The sequence below is a fragment of the Cydia fagiglandana genome, chromosome 25 (genome assembly GCF_963556715.1).
Source record: "Cydia fagiglandana chromosome 25, ilCydFagi1.1, whole genome shotgun sequence".
Lineage (NCBI taxonomy): Eukaryota > Metazoa > Arthropoda > Insecta > Lepidoptera > Tortricidae > Cydia > Cydia fagiglandana.
The window spans coordinates 6905276-6923134 of NC_085956.1; the positions used below are offsets into that span (position 1 = coordinate 6905276).

The 17859-nt window shown below is 38.2% G+C and overlaps 1 protein-coding gene and 1 long non-coding RNA gene across 3 annotated transcripts in view; one reads left to right on the forward strand and one right to left on the reverse strand.

Moving 5' to 3' along the window:
* LOC134677012 (uncharacterized) overlaps window positions 1-15421 on the forward strand; it is a 28371-nt gene extending 12950 nt beyond the window's left edge. For both annotated transcript variants that reach the window (XM_063535418.1, XM_063535419.1), the window contains exons 6-8: window positions 2586-2660; window positions 7613-7728; window positions 8464-15421. In XM_063535418.1, coding sequence (XP_063391488.1) covers window positions 2586-2660; window positions 7613-7728; window positions 8464-9585 — 1313 coding nt within the window. In that variant the 3' untranslated portion in view covers window positions 9586-15421. The remainder of the gene's footprint in view (window positions 1-2585; window positions 2661-7612; window positions 7729-8463) is intronic.
* On the reverse strand, window positions 15322-17825 carry LOC134677174 (uncharacterized). The gene is made up of 2 exons (XR_010100000.1): window positions 16885-17825; window positions 15322-16752 (listed from the first exon to the last, which is right to left on the reverse strand). It is a non-coding gene; the product is annotated as an uncharacterized LOC134677174 (long non-coding RNA).
* Window positions 17826-17859: the final 34 nt, after the last annotated feature.

Sequence of the window (17859 nt, forward strand, 5' to 3'; positions counted from 1 at the left end):
TAATAGAAGTAGCTTCTTTTTGTATTTGACTGTACGATTTTTCAGCTGAGGTGAGCGAACGAGACGCATACGAAATTGGTCTTTCAGGGCAGCCTTTTTCTTTTTGGGATAAAATGGCTGCCAAGCCAGTTGGTGACGCGTCAACTGTCAGAAACAGATCTGCATCTGGGTTGAAGTGTGCTAAAACTTCATCAGATGCCAGTATATTTTTTATGTTCGTCACTGCCATTTCATGTTTGGCCTCCCATGACCACGGGGTGTTTTTTTGCAATAAAGAGTGCAAAGGTTGCAAGATGGATGCGGCATTTTTGACAAATGATCTATAATAATTTACTAGTCCAAGAAAAGACTTCAATTCGGTTACGTTAGAAGGAGTTTTCGCCTCTAAAATGGATTTTATTTTATCAGGCGATTTATGGAGTCCGTTACGATCGATTATAAACCCTAAATAAGTAACGGAGTCTTGGAACAGGGAACATTTGCTACTTTGTAGCACTAACCCTGCGTCCTGCAAACGTTTGCATACTTCTTGCAGCCTATGCAAATGCTGATCATGATTTTCCCCAGTGACCAAAATGTCGTCCTGGAACAAAAGGACCCCCGGTATTCCGGACAAGAGGCTTTCAATTGTACGTTGAAAAATAGCCGCTGAACTAGACAAACCAAAAACGAGGCGCGTGTACTTATATAAACCCTTATGAGTGTTTATGCATGTTAACATCTGTGACTCGTCGCTAAGCACTAACTGATTATAGGCACGGGATAAATCAAGCTTTGAGAATTGCTGCCCGCCGTGCAGTTTCGTAAACAATTCTTCAATTCTGGGGAGGGGATACTTCTCAACTTCTAATTGTTTGTTAAGGGAAACCGAGTAATCTGCACATATTCTAATTTTGCCGTCCTTTTTGAGCACAGGTACTATGGGACTTGCGTATTCGGAGTAGCTTACGGGTACCAAAATTCCAAGGTTTACCAGCCGGTCTATTTCACTTTCTACCATGTCACGGAGGGCAAAAGGTATTGTTCGAGCTTTATAAAAAATTGGTTTCGAGTTAGGTTTTAGGTTAAGAGTGACAGCTACACCTTTACAACAGCCTAATTCCTCAGAAAATAGACCTGGGTATTTACCGGCTAACTCACTTAAGACCGTGTGTGTGCTAGAGGAGCTGTGTGACTTTATAGACGATATTTGGAGATTAAATCGCGAAAAGAAATCACGACCTAAGAGAGGAGCGCGACGACCACTAACGACATGAACCTTTATGTTATTTGTGACATCCCTATAAGTAAAGGGCAAGGACACTTCGCCTACAGTTTCAATAGGGTCTTCATTATAGGTAGTTAAATTGGAGTTACATGGCATAATCGGCTCACTGAAGTGTTTATTATAGGTGTGTTCCGACAAAACCGTAACAGCGGCACCTGTATCTATTTCAAATCGTATATTGACTCCATTCACAAGTACTGTCTCATACATAGGCTCACCTTTTAAAGATTTAATATTATGCAAGGCTCGCTTACCGTCATCGCCTACCTCATCCTCCTCTGGGCAACACTCGATAAAGTTGACTTTTGCACTACTTTTTTGACACATCCTACGCAAATGTCCTCGCTGACCACACGTTTTACACCTGTACTTAGTAAACTTGCAAGTACTCGAACCATGACCTTTGTACCCGCACGCCGGGCACACGTTGTCGCGCTGAGCTGGTCCCGGCGCGCGCGCTGATGACGACGCCGCTATCTTTAGTACGGCCTGCTCCTGCAATGTTGTATTCATCCCTGCATTCGCTACTGTCTGGGATGAACCCTGCCTAGCACACCGTATAGCTTCTGCCAGCTCCAACGCTTTATTCAGCGTGAGGTCCACTAACGGTTTGGTGAAAAGTTTGTCCCGCTCCGGGCCTGGCTGCATGCCGAGGACAAATCGATCACGAAGAGTCTCATTCAAGACTGATGTCGAGAAGCCACAATGAGCGGCGAGCCGACGGACTCGCGCCGCCCACTCTGATAAGCCTTCGTTGGCCTGCTGAGCCGCGGAATGAAACTTAAACCTCTCCGCGAACCCGCACTTAACAGTTTCGAGATGATCGTTCAGGAGTTTAACAACGGCATCGTAGTCTAGAGTTGTCACATCACTTGGAAGGGCTAAATCACGCACTAACTTATAACTGTTTTCGCATAGACTACTTAATAAAACCGCGCGACGCTTAACTTTCGATTTATCTTCCGTATCGTCCAAACTATTTGCTAAAAACCACTGCTCGAGTCGATCTTTGTAAGTCGACCATTCTTGTACTTCATGGTTGAAGGTAGTGAGCGACCCGATGGTAACTTTAGCCATATTTAACATTCGTGCACACGCGGTGTGCGACCCGTCGTCGCCAGTGTTAGCTTGGAGGTTAGGGGGCAGGAAGATAAACAAACGTGCTCGCTTATAGAAGTCCTGTAATCGACTGATCGGTCGGCCGTTGGACGCAGCCAACGGTACTTAGCCTATGCGTACATACTTATAGCTACAACAGATTATTTACTTGTTACTCGCTCCATATATTAATTAATGTGGAAACTTGTTTTGTTTACAGAATTGGACGTGCTAGAGAGAGCCAATCCCCTATTCCTCATTAATGCTGCTAACCTCATGGGGGATTACTTCGCAGGTAACCATCGTAGACTATTATATGTGACGTCCCACGGGTAAAGGTACCTTATGGCGGTTGGCGCTTACGCTATTATCACGGAATAAATAATAGTACTAGGTACAGAAGACTCACTCTCTAACAAAACGCGTCTGTTACGATCAGCACAGATATGGCCGCTAGGTGGCGACAGCGCCACGCGCGGCTTATGGCAAACCCCAAAATTGGGGTCGAACGAATGTACTTTTAGCTACCTGTAGCAAAGCGACGAAATCGCGGAGTGAGACACGCCTGCTATTATTAACGTCGCTTCAATATTATTGCGGCGCTATGTGACGTAAGCGCCAGCCGCCATAAGGTACCTTTTGCTGTGGAACGTCACATATCAATTATCATACATGCTTATCATGATAGGCAAAGATAGAGTTAGACCAAGAAAAGTCTGCAGAGATTTTGATAGCACACGCAGTTCAAGTATTATTTATTACTTTTATTAGTCATATTACATACAAGTTTGACGTTTAAAATAACAGCAGACTTTTCTTGATGTAACTCTCAACAGATGTTCACTTATAACGTAAAGAAAAAAGAATAAACCCAGTACTGAGATAGATTGAACGTGCGTTTTCTATACCCATTATGGGAAACCAATGATTTTAAGAATAAGAATAAGAATAAGAATTATTTATTGCCACACACATACAAGAAAACTAAGACGATAAAAACAAAACAAACAAAAAAAATCACATTTTGAACAATAAGTACGTGTTGAACCAGCAACAATGAAGTTAACATAGATTGACATTAATCGTTCTTATGTTATAAAACTTACACATAACAACCAATAGTGTGACAATAGGGATGGACTCAGCATTTGCTGTTACAGACTAGCTGTCACAGCGCTGGTTTTCAGTTCACCCCTAATTATACATATAAGACATTAAAATATAATAAAAAATAAAACAAGTGTTTTATTAAATCTGAGTACTAATAACAACTAAATCTAAGTTAATTGGCAAATGACGATGGCATGAGAAAAAAAAAAGGCGGGGAAAAATAATAATAAAACTATTAGCTAGGCAGGGCAAGACATGAAAACTTACTAGGTACTGTTCAATAGGTGTTTCAAGGGTGCTTAAGTATTCTTCTGTTTATAGAGTAATATAGATTTCAGTTTAGTTTTAAAAGTATTTTGGGACACATTATTTCTTAGAGGTGGAGGCAGATCATTCCAAATTTTGGCTGCTGAGAATTTAAAGCTCCCTCTATACCCAACAGTTTTGTGGTGCGGTAAAGATAATTTATTTTGTATTTTACTGCGGGTGTTCAAATGGTGCTCATCCTTTAACCAGTTAATTTTTTCATAAAGGTAATCTGGTTTCTTGGTTGTTACAGTTTTTTTTATAAGACAGGCTAAGTGCAATACTCTTCTGTCCGCCATTTTAAGTATACAGTTCTCATTAAGATACGGTGAGATGTGGGCTCTCTTCGGCACCGAGTAGCAGAATCGTGTGCACGCATTCTGTACTCTTTGTATAGCTTGGGCAGTTTTGGCAAATATTCTTGGTCCATACACTGCATCACAGTAATTGAACTGTGACAGGACAAGTGATTCCACCAACATTAACCTGACTGGCTCAGTTAAATGATTTCTTATGCCATATATAATTTTTAGTCTATAGAACGCATTTCTAATTTTAGCATTGATGTGCTCGATGTAACGCAATTCCTCGTCAACTAACAGGCCCAAATTTTTCGCGGAGTGTACTTTATCGACCGCCTGTCCGTTAATGATTATATTAGGGTTATGGCTTGCGACACGATCACACTGATGCTTGGTTCCTATGACTAAAAATTTGGATTTCGTAGGGTTAAGAACTAAGTTGTTATTAACTGCCCACCGATATATAATATCTAAGTCCTCGTTAATTTGTTCTACTGCCTGTGCTGTCTCTTGTGGATCAAACGATAAGTAAACTTGCGTATCATCTGCATATAAATGAATAGAACAGTGCTTTAGTCTATTACTGAGATCAGCTGTAAAAAGAGTAAAAAGAATTGGACTTAGAATGGACCCTTGTGGCGTTCCTCTATTTACAGGTTTTACTGAGGATCGTACTTCTTGGCCCTCTTCATTTTCGGTTAGGACAAACTGTTCTCTATTTGAGAGGTATGAGTAAAACCATTTTCGTGCCGAAAACGAAATGCCATAATAAGACATTTTAGCCAACAAAAGATCTTTATTGATGCAATCAAAAGCTCTTGAGAAATCTAACAATACTAAAATACTACTTTTTCCATCATCTGATGCTAATAATATATCATCTGTGACTTTCGCGAGAGCCGTTGTTGTACTATGTCCGTTTCGAAACCCAGATTGTATATTAGGTAAAATGTTGTTATGTTCTAAGTATTTTGTTATTTGCGCACAAACTGCTCTTTCCACTATTTTAGAGAGAACTGATAAGATACTTATAGGTCGGAGGTCTTTATACGACTCTACATTTGATCCTTTAGGCAGAGGTTTTACTTTCGCTAATTTCCACTTTGTAGGGAAACATTTCGACGAAATGGAATTATTAATGATGGCCGTTATTATAGGTAGTGTTATGGGTAGGGTCATTCGTAACATTTTAATTGAAACTGAATCATCTCCACAAGCATTTGTTTGTATAGATCCAATTATTTTCAAAATTTCATTTTCCGAACATTCAGTTAAGTTAAATTCGTTACTTCCATATTTATTATTAATAAAGTAGTTATACGTATCTAGATCAGTATGGCCATTACCTGGTATATCAAGAAAAGAATCATTAATGGTGTCTGGATTGTTTAAGTGATGTGGTATACCGACATCGTTGGTGCCAAGTACCGCAGAACGTTTTAGGTAGCTCCACATTTTATTTGGGGTCTTTATATTATTATTAACATAGTGTGCGAAAAATGCTTTTTTTTCGCTGTCAATTGCCGAGTTAGTAAGATTACGCAAAGCTCTATAGTAATTACGATGCGTTTCCTCGCCGGTAGAGTTAGCTCTCATCAATGCTTTGTTCCGAAGGGACATCATAAGCTTAACGTTATCTGTGAGCCATGGTCGCGGTTTTTCTCTCACACGGACTCTTTTAATCGGCGCATGTTTATCAAATAATTTATGCAGCAAGTCATAAAAACAATTAACCATAGCATTAACGTCAACACATTTCAATACATCAGTCCAAGGCAAAATCTTAAGATCAGAATTAAACTCTAAATCATTAATCTTATTTAAAGGTCTATAATCGATAAAACGCTTAGTCTCTTTCGGTTTTTTAATGTTAAATTCAGAAATAATCAGAGCATGATCGCTCAAACAAGGATTATGGTAGACATTGACCCTTTGGCACAAGTTAGCGGAGTCCGTAATAATTAGGTCCAGAAGTGTAGCAGAGTGGTCAGTTATACGAGTGGGCTCCTGCACTATCTGTTGTAAGTTTAGCTGGGAAAGAAAAGTCAACAGTTCAGAAACGGATTTTTTCTCTGGATGTAGTAAATCTACATTAAAATCGGTTAGAATAAAAACATGGTTACAATGAGCAAAGGCACTTGCAGATTCGTTTAGTGATTCAATAGCATTTGCCACAGATAGCGCTTCAGGCCTGTAGGCTGAGCAAACGGCTATACGTACGCCACCCGGGAGCGACACCTCTAGCCATAGTTGCTCGAGCGCTGAGCACGGATGCGGGCGCACTCGCACGCGCACTCCGCGCCTCACGTAGAATCCCACACCACCCCCGCGCTTATCACCGGCGCGGGGAGAGTGCTTAAAAATGTATCCTGGCACCACTGGAGCACATTTCTCTTCTCCATTTTTTAACCATGTTTCATTTAGAGCTATTATGTCGGGTTTATATTTTTCCATAGAGTCGAGCAGTTCATCCTTACCTGTATTGATTGATCTTATGTTTAATAGTCCCAGAATTAAATTAAATTTGTTATTATTTTTTACTTTAATCACGTGAATCATTAAGAAAGAAAAACTGTGTCAAATTATCAAGTGAGATATTAGTTAATTTAAATTGCAGTAGATACTTCATATATTGCCCCGTTACATCTAATAATGGTATGAAAAACTTCGTAATAAAACTAATAAACATACCTAGACAATTAGTAAGGTATACCTGGTTGCCTTTGGACGGGTTGCCATTTTTGATATTAGTAGAAGTACGTTTACATATTCCAAAACACGTAATAATTAAGTTGAAACAAAATAGACAGAACAAACAACAATGTACTAAGTTAGGACATTTCGGTTTCCAGCTGACTGTTAATAAAAACCTTGGAGAAATCGTCATCATTGCGAAGTCGATGCGCCTGCCGCCCCTCTGCTTGCTTGACGTAAATTCTACCAAACCTTGTCCAAACGTACTTCCAGTTCCGTTTATTGGCTTCCTCTCTGGCTTTCTTGAAAATGCGGCGGTTTTCCCTAGTAAGTCTTTCGTTCATGTACACCGATTTCGCATTACCAGGCAATTCAAGGTCTGTGGTGGACATGTTTCGGCGCACTCGTGCAGCCCGTAGCACGCGCTCCTTAACAGCTCGCCGCACGAATCGGACAACAATGGGGCGCGGGAGCGCGGGCTGCGCGCCGCTCGCTTCGATGCGCCGTGGGCCGCTCCGATACGCCTCGGCTATGTCGGTTGCAGCCAGTGTTGTACCTATTTTGGTGGCAAGTAGGCATATCATGTGTTCAATACTTTCGCCACTGCTCTTCTAGAATCTAGTGCTAATACCAAACTATGAAAGCAAATCAGTAAAGCTCTGTTTTCCTAAGATAGCGGTGCTTATATAGCGGCCGTCTCCATACTAAATAACACGGCTAAATACGGTAGTATTTGTATGGAGACGGCCGCTATATGACGGCACCGCTTTGCCAGGAAACCAGAGCATAAAATCCCCAAATTCTAGTAAATATATTTTATATTATGCCATTGCAGAAGCGCGTCTATGCAACGGTAATAAGGTCCACATCCTGGCCGGTCCACTGCTTCAGTACATGAAGGCCCTGCTCGCGAGTGATGACATTCGCGCACACCGCAGTCTCGCCACACAGGTAATTTGGCTCTACTTTCCATTCCATTGACCCAGGTTAACTGGTTAAATCTGGAGTTACCATGGTTACCAGTACAATTTGACACTGGGTTAATGGTTTAACCGCTTAACGTCGGGTTAGTGGGATGGTGTAAGCGGCCCTTAGACCTTTTAAAACATTGTTTTTTTTGACGTTTCCTTACTGTCAAGGGATTTCCTTTAGCATTTTCTTTTTTCTAAAGGCCCTCTTCAGCTGGTTGTTACCTGTTTTTTTTTACTAAGCATTTTTGAGCATCCGTGACCTCCCATGCGCAATCTTCGACCCTTAAGAGTAGCACTGCTGCATATTTCTTAGAGGAGGCAACTTTTTTTCGCGATTACAACAACTAATAATTTACCCCATTCATCATTATTAAATTGCACAACGGGACTTAATCGCGTATTTAAGTTTCTAAGATTTACCTCCGACGTTTCGAGGACGGCGTTGTCCCCGTGGTCTCGGAGAAGACTGGCGCAAGTTGACATCAACATCTTCTAGCCGCGCGAGTTTTTCGAACTACCCGCACTAGGTATTGTTTATCAGTTTGAACGTTTTGCGCACTAGGGATGTTACTCTGTCGACACACAACACTAACGATATAAGTGCCGTTGTGCAATTTAATAATGTTTAATAATCTTGAAAGTTTAAATCAGCCCATTAATCATGTTTTAGTTTAGACAAAGTTAGGATAAAATTTAGTAATTTTTCTATTTCCAGTTAATGCAGAATGGCAGAGAACTCCTATCAGTCTTATCTCAAGAATTAGATGAACTCTCCATATCCATCCGTCTTCGTCTCCTCTCCCCGCCTCCCTCCAGCATCATCTGGCTCCTGCTATCTGCAGACCTCTGTCTCAACAAGTTCCTCCCGCTGCCCAACACGCTACAACAGTTCTACGCTGCACACCTAGACCTAGCCTCCGAAGACAACTACAGCGAAGTCAGCTACGGATCGTGGAAGAAAAGCCCGGAGAAAGAGGAGTATAACCGAACTGATGTCAGCTCAGACTTAAGCGACAAAGTCTCTCAGAACATCTCTCAAATAAGCCTCGACGGGGACGGAGAGATGAAACCCAAACTCAGACCTATATTAGGCGCTGGTGCCGGACTTCTAAGACAGGAACAAGCATTATCTGTCAGCCAAGATAACTTCGATACTTGGACTAGCAAAAACAGTCTTAGCAAGAGATATGACTTGAACTCTTGGAGGCAAGAAGAGGAAAAGAAAGAGGAGGAACCTGTGTTCAATCCTACAGTTCTACCCCCGAATCTACAGCAGACCTATCCAGTCACTGTCCCAGATTACCCGCCACCTAACGTACCAAATGTAAACAGATTTAACAACTACCTACAAGAGAATTATCCTAACTATTTACAGCAAGGCGACGGAGCGTACATACAAAACTCTTATACCTCAAACACTAATTTTAACTCACAAGGAGATGGTTTCGTTCAACAGTTCCCGAACGACCGACCAGCTCCGGAGAGAGTCAATAACGAAGTACAAAAAACAAGCGCCAGGCGGCCTGTAGAAAACTGGCGGAAAGATAAAGAGGTCGAAGATCCAAACAGAAATAGACAGAGGAATTGGACTCGACAGCGCTCTAAAGATAGCGTTAATGATGAAAAAGAGCCAGAAAAAGAGGAGAGATACCGGTCGAACTCTAGAAATTCCAGAGAGAAAGTCCCCGGGAGATTCAGGCGTAACAGCACAGAGAATCCAGACGGAGTTGTGAGCGGTACAGGGAAGACTCCACCCAGAAGACATGTCTCCGATGTCCCGAGGAGTCAGAAATATTGGGACCACGACGATAGATGTGACAAGGATTATAGCAGTTAGTGATTTAAATATAATATTATTCTAGTAAAATTTTAAGTGACTGTGTGAAATTCATTTGGATTTTGCGGTAGCCAAGATTTCTGATGTTTCCTATGAAAGCGATAGGTATGTGACTAAAAATATTATAATCAAGATTTTTTCATAAAGGGAGGTTTAAATTAATGAAGAGTGATAAATCAAACACAAAAAGCAAGAACGAGAAAATAAGGGGATTTTGTATATTAAAATAAGATGGTGTTTAACATCAAAGTATAATAACCGTATTATTTTTTTCGCACTGATCATTGATAACAAAAAATAAGAGATTTCATTTCTGTGTTGTCAGTCTTTTGAACACAAAATAAGCTGTTTACATGTACAGATGTAATGCATAATTGTTTTCCATCGTATTTACTCGGAAACGTTCGTATTTGTCATGCTACTTCAGTCAACCTCAGTACTTTTGTAACGAGACTGACTGAAGTAGCAAGACACGTTCGTACATTTCCCTGAAATAACTATGCACTACAACTAACTAGTGCTACTATTTTTTCCATGGATGTACACTAAACAGAAACAATGACAACTTTGCCCATGTATCAGAAACAAGACAGTTTCAACTTTGCCCACCGACGAAATAAAAGTGACACCAAGTCTCTTAAATTCTCTTATCAGTTTCAATTTGCTGCCATCCCACATATCGTGGCGATCCTTATACGAATGTCATAAAGTTCATATTGGCATGGCAGTATTAATAGTAATAACGTAATCTTCAGATACTTATAAAAAAGCGAAAGATAATTTTGATTGGTCTTAAATAGATCACGTTGGTGAAGTAGGTAAATGAAGTTAATAAAATGGTTGCTAAAATATTATAAATTTTGACTAATGTTACAAATAACGGATTTAAAGTCTAAGTCCAAAAGTAGCATCATAGTCTTAATAAATATTTAGGTTTATTAAAACAAGGCAACCTTCAAATAAGTCAGTTGGGTTTGTGTTAACTTTGAACTATGAATGTCCTATCAAATCATGATAACATGCAACGTGAATTATTCCCCTAACCTATACAGCATAAAAATAAACTCATTATATTTCATATTTTACAAAAAAAAACTGTTAACTAGCGAAATTTTGTTTTAAAATACAATTATTTTCATATCTTCATCCCGGGACTTTTATCCCTTTATATTATTTGCTCAATTCTCTACAGTACCTTAATTCATGACAAAAATAGAAATATTCCAATAGATACAGGATATAGATATTTATGATATGATTCACATTTTTGTACCATCAAATCTGTCAACTTTGCCCTTAAATTTTCTGCAATATTATGCTAAACAATAAACATGGGCAAAGTTGAAAATTTGATGGGCACAAAATTGCCGATTATATCTGTAAAGAATATAGTTATACTTATAAAATAAACGAGGGTTAATTTAATACACTAGTATAATACAAATAAATAGGTACACTACTAGACACTCCAATAGATTTACTCAATTATGAATACACATATTCTAAATTCGTGTTGTATTTCATAAAAACAGTGCTCATATATTATTATTTCCATTGTAACATTAATGAAATGCATAATATTAAATTAATTTGTGTAATTAGTCCATAATCTTTTTTTCGTTTTTTTTTAGCATTAGAAAGAACTTGGAAGAAGGTAAGCGATCTTGACATGTCTTTTAATTGAAAAACGCTTTTTAAAAACCAAAAACTATTACTTATGAAAGCAGAAGAATAAAAATGATCGCATTAGATTCATAATTGTTACATATTTGCCGTAACTTATTTTTAAAATATGTTTTTCAATTAAAAGACACATCAAGATTGTTTACCTGATTTCTAATGCTAAAGAAAACGAAGTTTAGATGTTTATTTAAATTATAGTCATAGTTTTTGTATGTAAGTTAGTCTGGTGCATTTATTATAAGAAACTGAAACATCAAAGAAATGGGTTGCCTATCACAGAATAATGACAATCAAAATACTATTAATAATATGCTCAGTCTGCATAATATACTAGTTAATCAAAACTAGATGTAGGGCAAATCATGTTACTGTATATTACATGCCTAGCGATTTCTAAGCTAGGCGCATATTTGCCTTATAAATCAAGGAATAAAATAAATTGAAATACAGGGTGTCCCAGAATTCGACGTCAAGCCGTAAACGGATGATAGACCAAGTCATAACAGTTATCATAAAAATACAAAAAAAAATTCAACTCATGTTCTTTAAAAAATATGGTCATTTTAAAAATTCACAAAAAAAATCCACACCCTGTAATTATTCAAGATTACACAATAATAAAAAAATTAGAATAAATTATGGAATTTGTAGTAACAAGAGTTAAAGAACCATTACAGGGTGCGGATTTTTTAGTGAATTTTTAAAGTGACCATAATTTAAAAAAAAAACATGAGTTGGATTTTTTTTTTGTATTTTTATGATAACTGTTATGACTTGGTCTATCATCCGTTTACGGCTTGACGTCGAATTCTGGGGCACCCTGTAGGTATGAAATCCTGAAGTACTTATAGTGTTAGTTAGGAATTTAGGAACTATAGCATGGACAACCCAATAGGCTCTAAGTTTTCATAGGGTAACGACTCAAAAGCTTCAGATTTAATACTGGCAAAAACTCGCAATACTAGGAATTAAACTCTATTAGATCAAATACCAATCCAATATAACCCAAGTAGTACTTTTAAGGGTATGCAATTTTTCCCAACTTTATGTAACTTTGCCCACACAGTTAAATAGTCTCAGGTCGGAACGTCATTTTCGAGCAAGAATGATTTTTCTAATAGTTTAACCCTTTACCAGGCTAAGGGATATATATTTCCCACATACGGATACGGCGCTTCAACATGTGTTCTATTTTCGATTAGTAAGACTGACATTCGATTGTCATTTTTAGGGTTCCGTACCCAAAGGGTAAAACGGGACCCTATTACTAAGACTTCGCTGTCTGTCCGTCTGTCACCAGGCTGTATCTCACGAACCGTGATAGCTAGACAGTTGAAATTTTCACAGATGATGTATTTCTGTTGCCGCTATAACAACAAATACTAAAAACAGAATAAAATAAAGATTTAAATGGGGCTCCCATACTACAAACGTGATTTTTGACAAAAGCACCGTCGGGAGTGGTCAGTACTTGGATGAGTGACCGTTTTTTTAATTTTGCTTTTTTTTGTTTTTTTTTTTGCATTATGGTACGGAACCCTTCGTGCGCGAGTCCGACTCGCACTTGCCCGGTTTTTTTTAAATGCCAGCCTGATAAAGGGTTATATAAGTAATGTTCGTTGTGGCGAGTAGAATAGCATAGGTGCTATGATATCCGTTTTTAATTATTAACCCATGATGAAACTATTATCGAAAATCGTTCACTCAATTTACGTTATTGTTTCGACGGAACTTGCAATATTAACTGCCTTAAGAAGTTGTACAGTAAGCTACATAGTTAGCTGACCCCCCTGCAAACAAATTTATATATATGGAGTAGGGGGGTCAGTTATCTCTGCAGCTGGAGTTTTTGCCAAAAAAACATTGAATTACTAGTACCTGTATAGTAAATGCTGCACAATCTTGTTTCAGTACACAAAATCTAGAATAATCTATACCAGCGGTCGGCAACCCGCGGCCCGCGAGCCTCCCTGGCTACTTTGTATGTAATACATATTGACAAACGACAATGTCTGATAAAGTCATAAATATTAACAAAATGCGGCCCGCGGCCACTTCGTTAACTGCTATGTGGCCCTTGGCTGCTAAAAGGTTGCCGACCGCTGATCTATACGCTTAGAATAATTGACGAATAGGATATTTTCATAATGGATTATGTTGGAATAGAAAGGTATATTATACGAGAGTGAACCAACTTAGCTTGGCAGATTTTAGGGAAAGGCGGGTGTACAGTGACAATCAGATATCGTTCGAGGTTTTCTTGTCAATGAATGCATGTTCAGATATTGATCAGTACATTGGACGATTTGATGAGATATATCGGAGCGCCCAACGTGCTCACAAATATCTGAACACGCCTCTATTGTCAAGGTGTTAGAGTGCGTGTTCCAATATTTGTGAACACCTTGGCCGCTCCGATATATCTGATGGCGACTGTATAAAGACAGTGCAATAGCTACGGAATAAGTATCGAGACCATTTATGTGAAACGCGTGAAAGTGATAGCATACACTGGAATATATATACATTTTATATTGAGATGAATAATATTGATTTCTTAGATTGACTTTTGGGCTGCAACTCGTCGAGAAATCAAGTTTCGGTCTTGTAGGATTCGATTATGTAGTCGTATCAAAAATAGGTAGTTTTCGATACTTACTGCTGCAGTTTGCTACTAGTCCATTGATCTACCTTTGGATCGAGAGAACTAGAGACCAAGCTAAGTTGGCAGCGATTTTGATAGCCCAGGTGTGCCAGTGTTATTTACACGTCATAATCTCATAGAAGTTTGACGTTTAAGTTAACACTTGCACCGTCTGGGCTGTTAAAAACGCTGCCGACTTAGCTTGATGTAATTCTACAAGTAATTTAAAGAATCCAGTGTATGCATGGCCTGCGAAGGATTTAGAGTAACATACAATTTGGTTTCGCCAAAGTAGTCAGAGATGTAGATTTCATTTAATACTTAGGAATTAATTATGAGTACCTACGAGATAATGTTAAGGTAACGTAAATTTCGAAATTCTATGCTCGATTATTGCAATAGCGACAGAGATGGGTACAGAATTTCGAAAAAGGATTGTGTGGTCATAATCCAAGCTTCTATTTCATCAATATGACAATTCTCATCACAGATGTAGTGCATAATCATAGATTAATTAGGCATAATTGTTTTCCATCGTTCTCGGAAACGTTCGTATTTGTCATGCTACTTTAGTCAACCTCAGTACTTTTTGTACCGAGACTGACTGAAATAGTAAGACACGTTCGTATACGTGAAAATACGACGGAAAATAACTATGGACTACATCTGTGTCAGATGGTAAAATATAGTCAGACCGAGAAAAAGTCTGCAGCGATTTTGATAGCATACGCAGTGCAAGTGTCATTTTAAACGTCAAACTTCTATGAAATCATGACGTATTAATAACACTCACTGCGAGGGCTATCAAAATCGCTGCAGACTTTTCCTGGTGTAACTCTAGAGGTGAGGCGGGGTAAACTGGTCGCGTTTGAGAAACATCACATTTACTCCAATGGGTGCCACTTACCCTAACTGAGAATGTTAATTTTGTATTCTATTTTATAATATCGGAAAATGTATGTCATGTTTAGATTGACTAGGACGTGTGAGCGAACTTAAAATCTATTCTAATGGTATAAAAGCGCAAAATTGCATGCGGCAGTGCGATAATGTAAGGTGCGGATATGACGCGTAGATTTTGTAAGAATTGCTATAAAATATTAGAATTAAAGTTTCTTAGAATGCTCGGGAAAGATTTGTATAAATTTTGGGTTCCATTATGCTCGACAGTCTTCACTGTTATTGTATAATAATATTTATGAATATTGTATTTTATGTAAAATATCTGTTGTCAAAAGAGCGAACATGACGATATGATGTCGCTGTTAACAATATTCTTTAAATATTTTATATGTACGGGCATAATTTCTTTAAATGAAATCTTGTGTAAAAAGTAACCATGTTTGTCTATTTTCAATGGAATTGTAGAACAATTGGTTATGAGTTTAGTTTAAATGAAACAACTTACGTTCAGTATGATTAATTTTATTTCTAGATTATTACATGGAAATGGCGGCGGCTGCTGCATACAGAAATTATGTAATCTCGAATAAATTGAAATTTAATTTCTATGCATCGTTTTATTTTTTTCTACTGCAATATCAGAAGCAATTGCAACTTCATCGATTATAATTTTTCTGGACAAATATGTAGAATTCGACCAAGCTAAATCTGCAGCGAACTTGATTGATAGTACAGAGCGAGGTGTTATCATAAACGTCAAATATCTTTAAAATTACGACGTTTAAACCAAATTCGCTGCAGAGTTAGCTTGGTCTTACTCTAATTCGCATTGACTATTTGTCCAGGGTGAGAAGCACTAATTTAAGATGCGCGAAATTGCTAACTGTTAATCTGTTATACTATGCCTACTATTTCAATGTTTAGTTTCTTCCTTAACCCTTTACCAGGCTGACATTTCAAACATGACAGTCGAATGTCAGTCTTACTCATAGAAAACATGTTTGAAGTGCGGTATGTGGATATATATTTCCCACATACGGCACTTCAAACATGTGTTCTATTTTAGCCTTGACCTGGTAAAGGGTTAAGTGGATAACAGCAGAATAGGCAAATACCGTGTACATATGCAGAAACGGCAGGACGGACATAAAAAAAATGTATGTCTTATAGTTATTAAATACTTTAAACTTTTCTTATCTTATCGCCCTTGTGATGGAAAAAGTGCTTTTATTGAACACATAATATTTATAAATAGAAATAACTAAATTATCATTAAATATAACTACTTAAAAATTAAATTAACATTACATAAAAATATGTTTAAATTTAAGACTTAGTTATAGTTTTCAGAATATACAATCCACTTCGCGGTAGATTCAAATAAAGTATTAGAGCCAGATGCAACAACCACACTAAACAGATTGATCAATATCACTTAATGAAAATTCGCATATAATAAAATTTAGCGAACACTTACGGTGACCGACGGTTTGGTGCCACCGGGCAGTGGCGGATTTGCAGTCTTTGCCGCCCTAGGCCCCAGGCCCAGAAATAATAGTACTAGGTACAGAAAACTCACTCTAACAAAACGCGTCTGTTACGATCAGGACAGGTATGGCCGCTAGGTCGCGACAACGCCACGCGCGGTTTATGGCTAGCCACCAAAATTGGTGTGGAACGGATGTACTTTGTAGCTACCTGTTGCAAAGCGACGAAATCGCGGAGTGAGCCACGCCTGCCTGTAGTAAGTACTAGCCGCCTCATATCAATATCTGGCCGCCCTAGGCCCGAGCCTACTGAGCCATAAGGGAAATCCGCCACTGCCACCGGGGTCGGTGAAAATCGTTTATTGGAATATAATACTTTGGAAAACTTAGTCACGAAATTAAACTAGAGTGAGAACAAGCTAAGTTGACAGCGATTTTGATAGCCCAGGGCTATAACCGCGAAAATCGAAGTTCGCAAATTACGGGGATTTTTCTCTGTCACTCTAATTACACCGTCGTTGGAGTAAAAGAGAAAGATCCCCGCAATTTGCGAATTTCGGTTTTCGCGGTAGCCGCTCAGACGTTTTAAGTGTTATTTTAAACGTAAAACTTCTATGAGATTATGACGTTTAAATAACCCTTACACTGTCTGAGCTATGAAACAACTTTACCTGCATTTACAATGAATTGTTAAATATTGCTTTATTTCTATCCACAATTATATTTAAGTAGGTACTTAATCTAATTTAGTGCGCTTTCATTTTATTAGCCTACAATTATCCATCTAATATACCTACATACAACTTGCAAGAATTAGTATTAATCCAAGGCAAAATTATTAAATACTTAATAATATAAAGGCAAGAAATACTTTAAATGTAATGAGAGTCTTAAGTGTCATTAGATATTACAATAAGCAGTCTGTTCGATATAGCTTAGTATTGATCGAAAATTAACAAATATTCTATTGTTTGATGGTTATTTGTTAGGCCTTTTTGCCTTGACTAGACATGGTAAATTAATTAACTTTGTCCACCTGGGCAAAGTTAGAGGGCGTTGGCAAATACAAATAGAAGAAATAAATAAGAGCTTTAACGTCTATATGCCTAAATACATTAGTGATTTAATTAAACTACTTTATTGCACATGAATGACCTTAATTTCTTAAGTATGAATTAAGCACCTCACGATGTGTGTCTACTTTCAACCTTCTGGCAAAATTGTAGGGCATTTAGGCATTCTTAGGTCGGCAATATTTTAACCCTTTTCCAGGCACAGTGCACCTAGCGACCACATACTCGCCAATAGAATTTCAACTTCAGCATTCCGATTTAAGATTCAAATTAGATTGCACTTTCGGGAAATTTTACTTGTCTTCAAATGAATCATCAAAGCTGGATTAATTGGAATATATTTGGATTTTTTGGGAAAACCTTGTAGATTGGTGCGGCCGGGCCTGAAAAGGGTTAATATATAGTTAATACAGATAGCGCGGCGAATAAAGGTGATGGTATCTGTTATGCTAGGGCATTGCCCCTAAGTTCTCCCCCCCCCCCC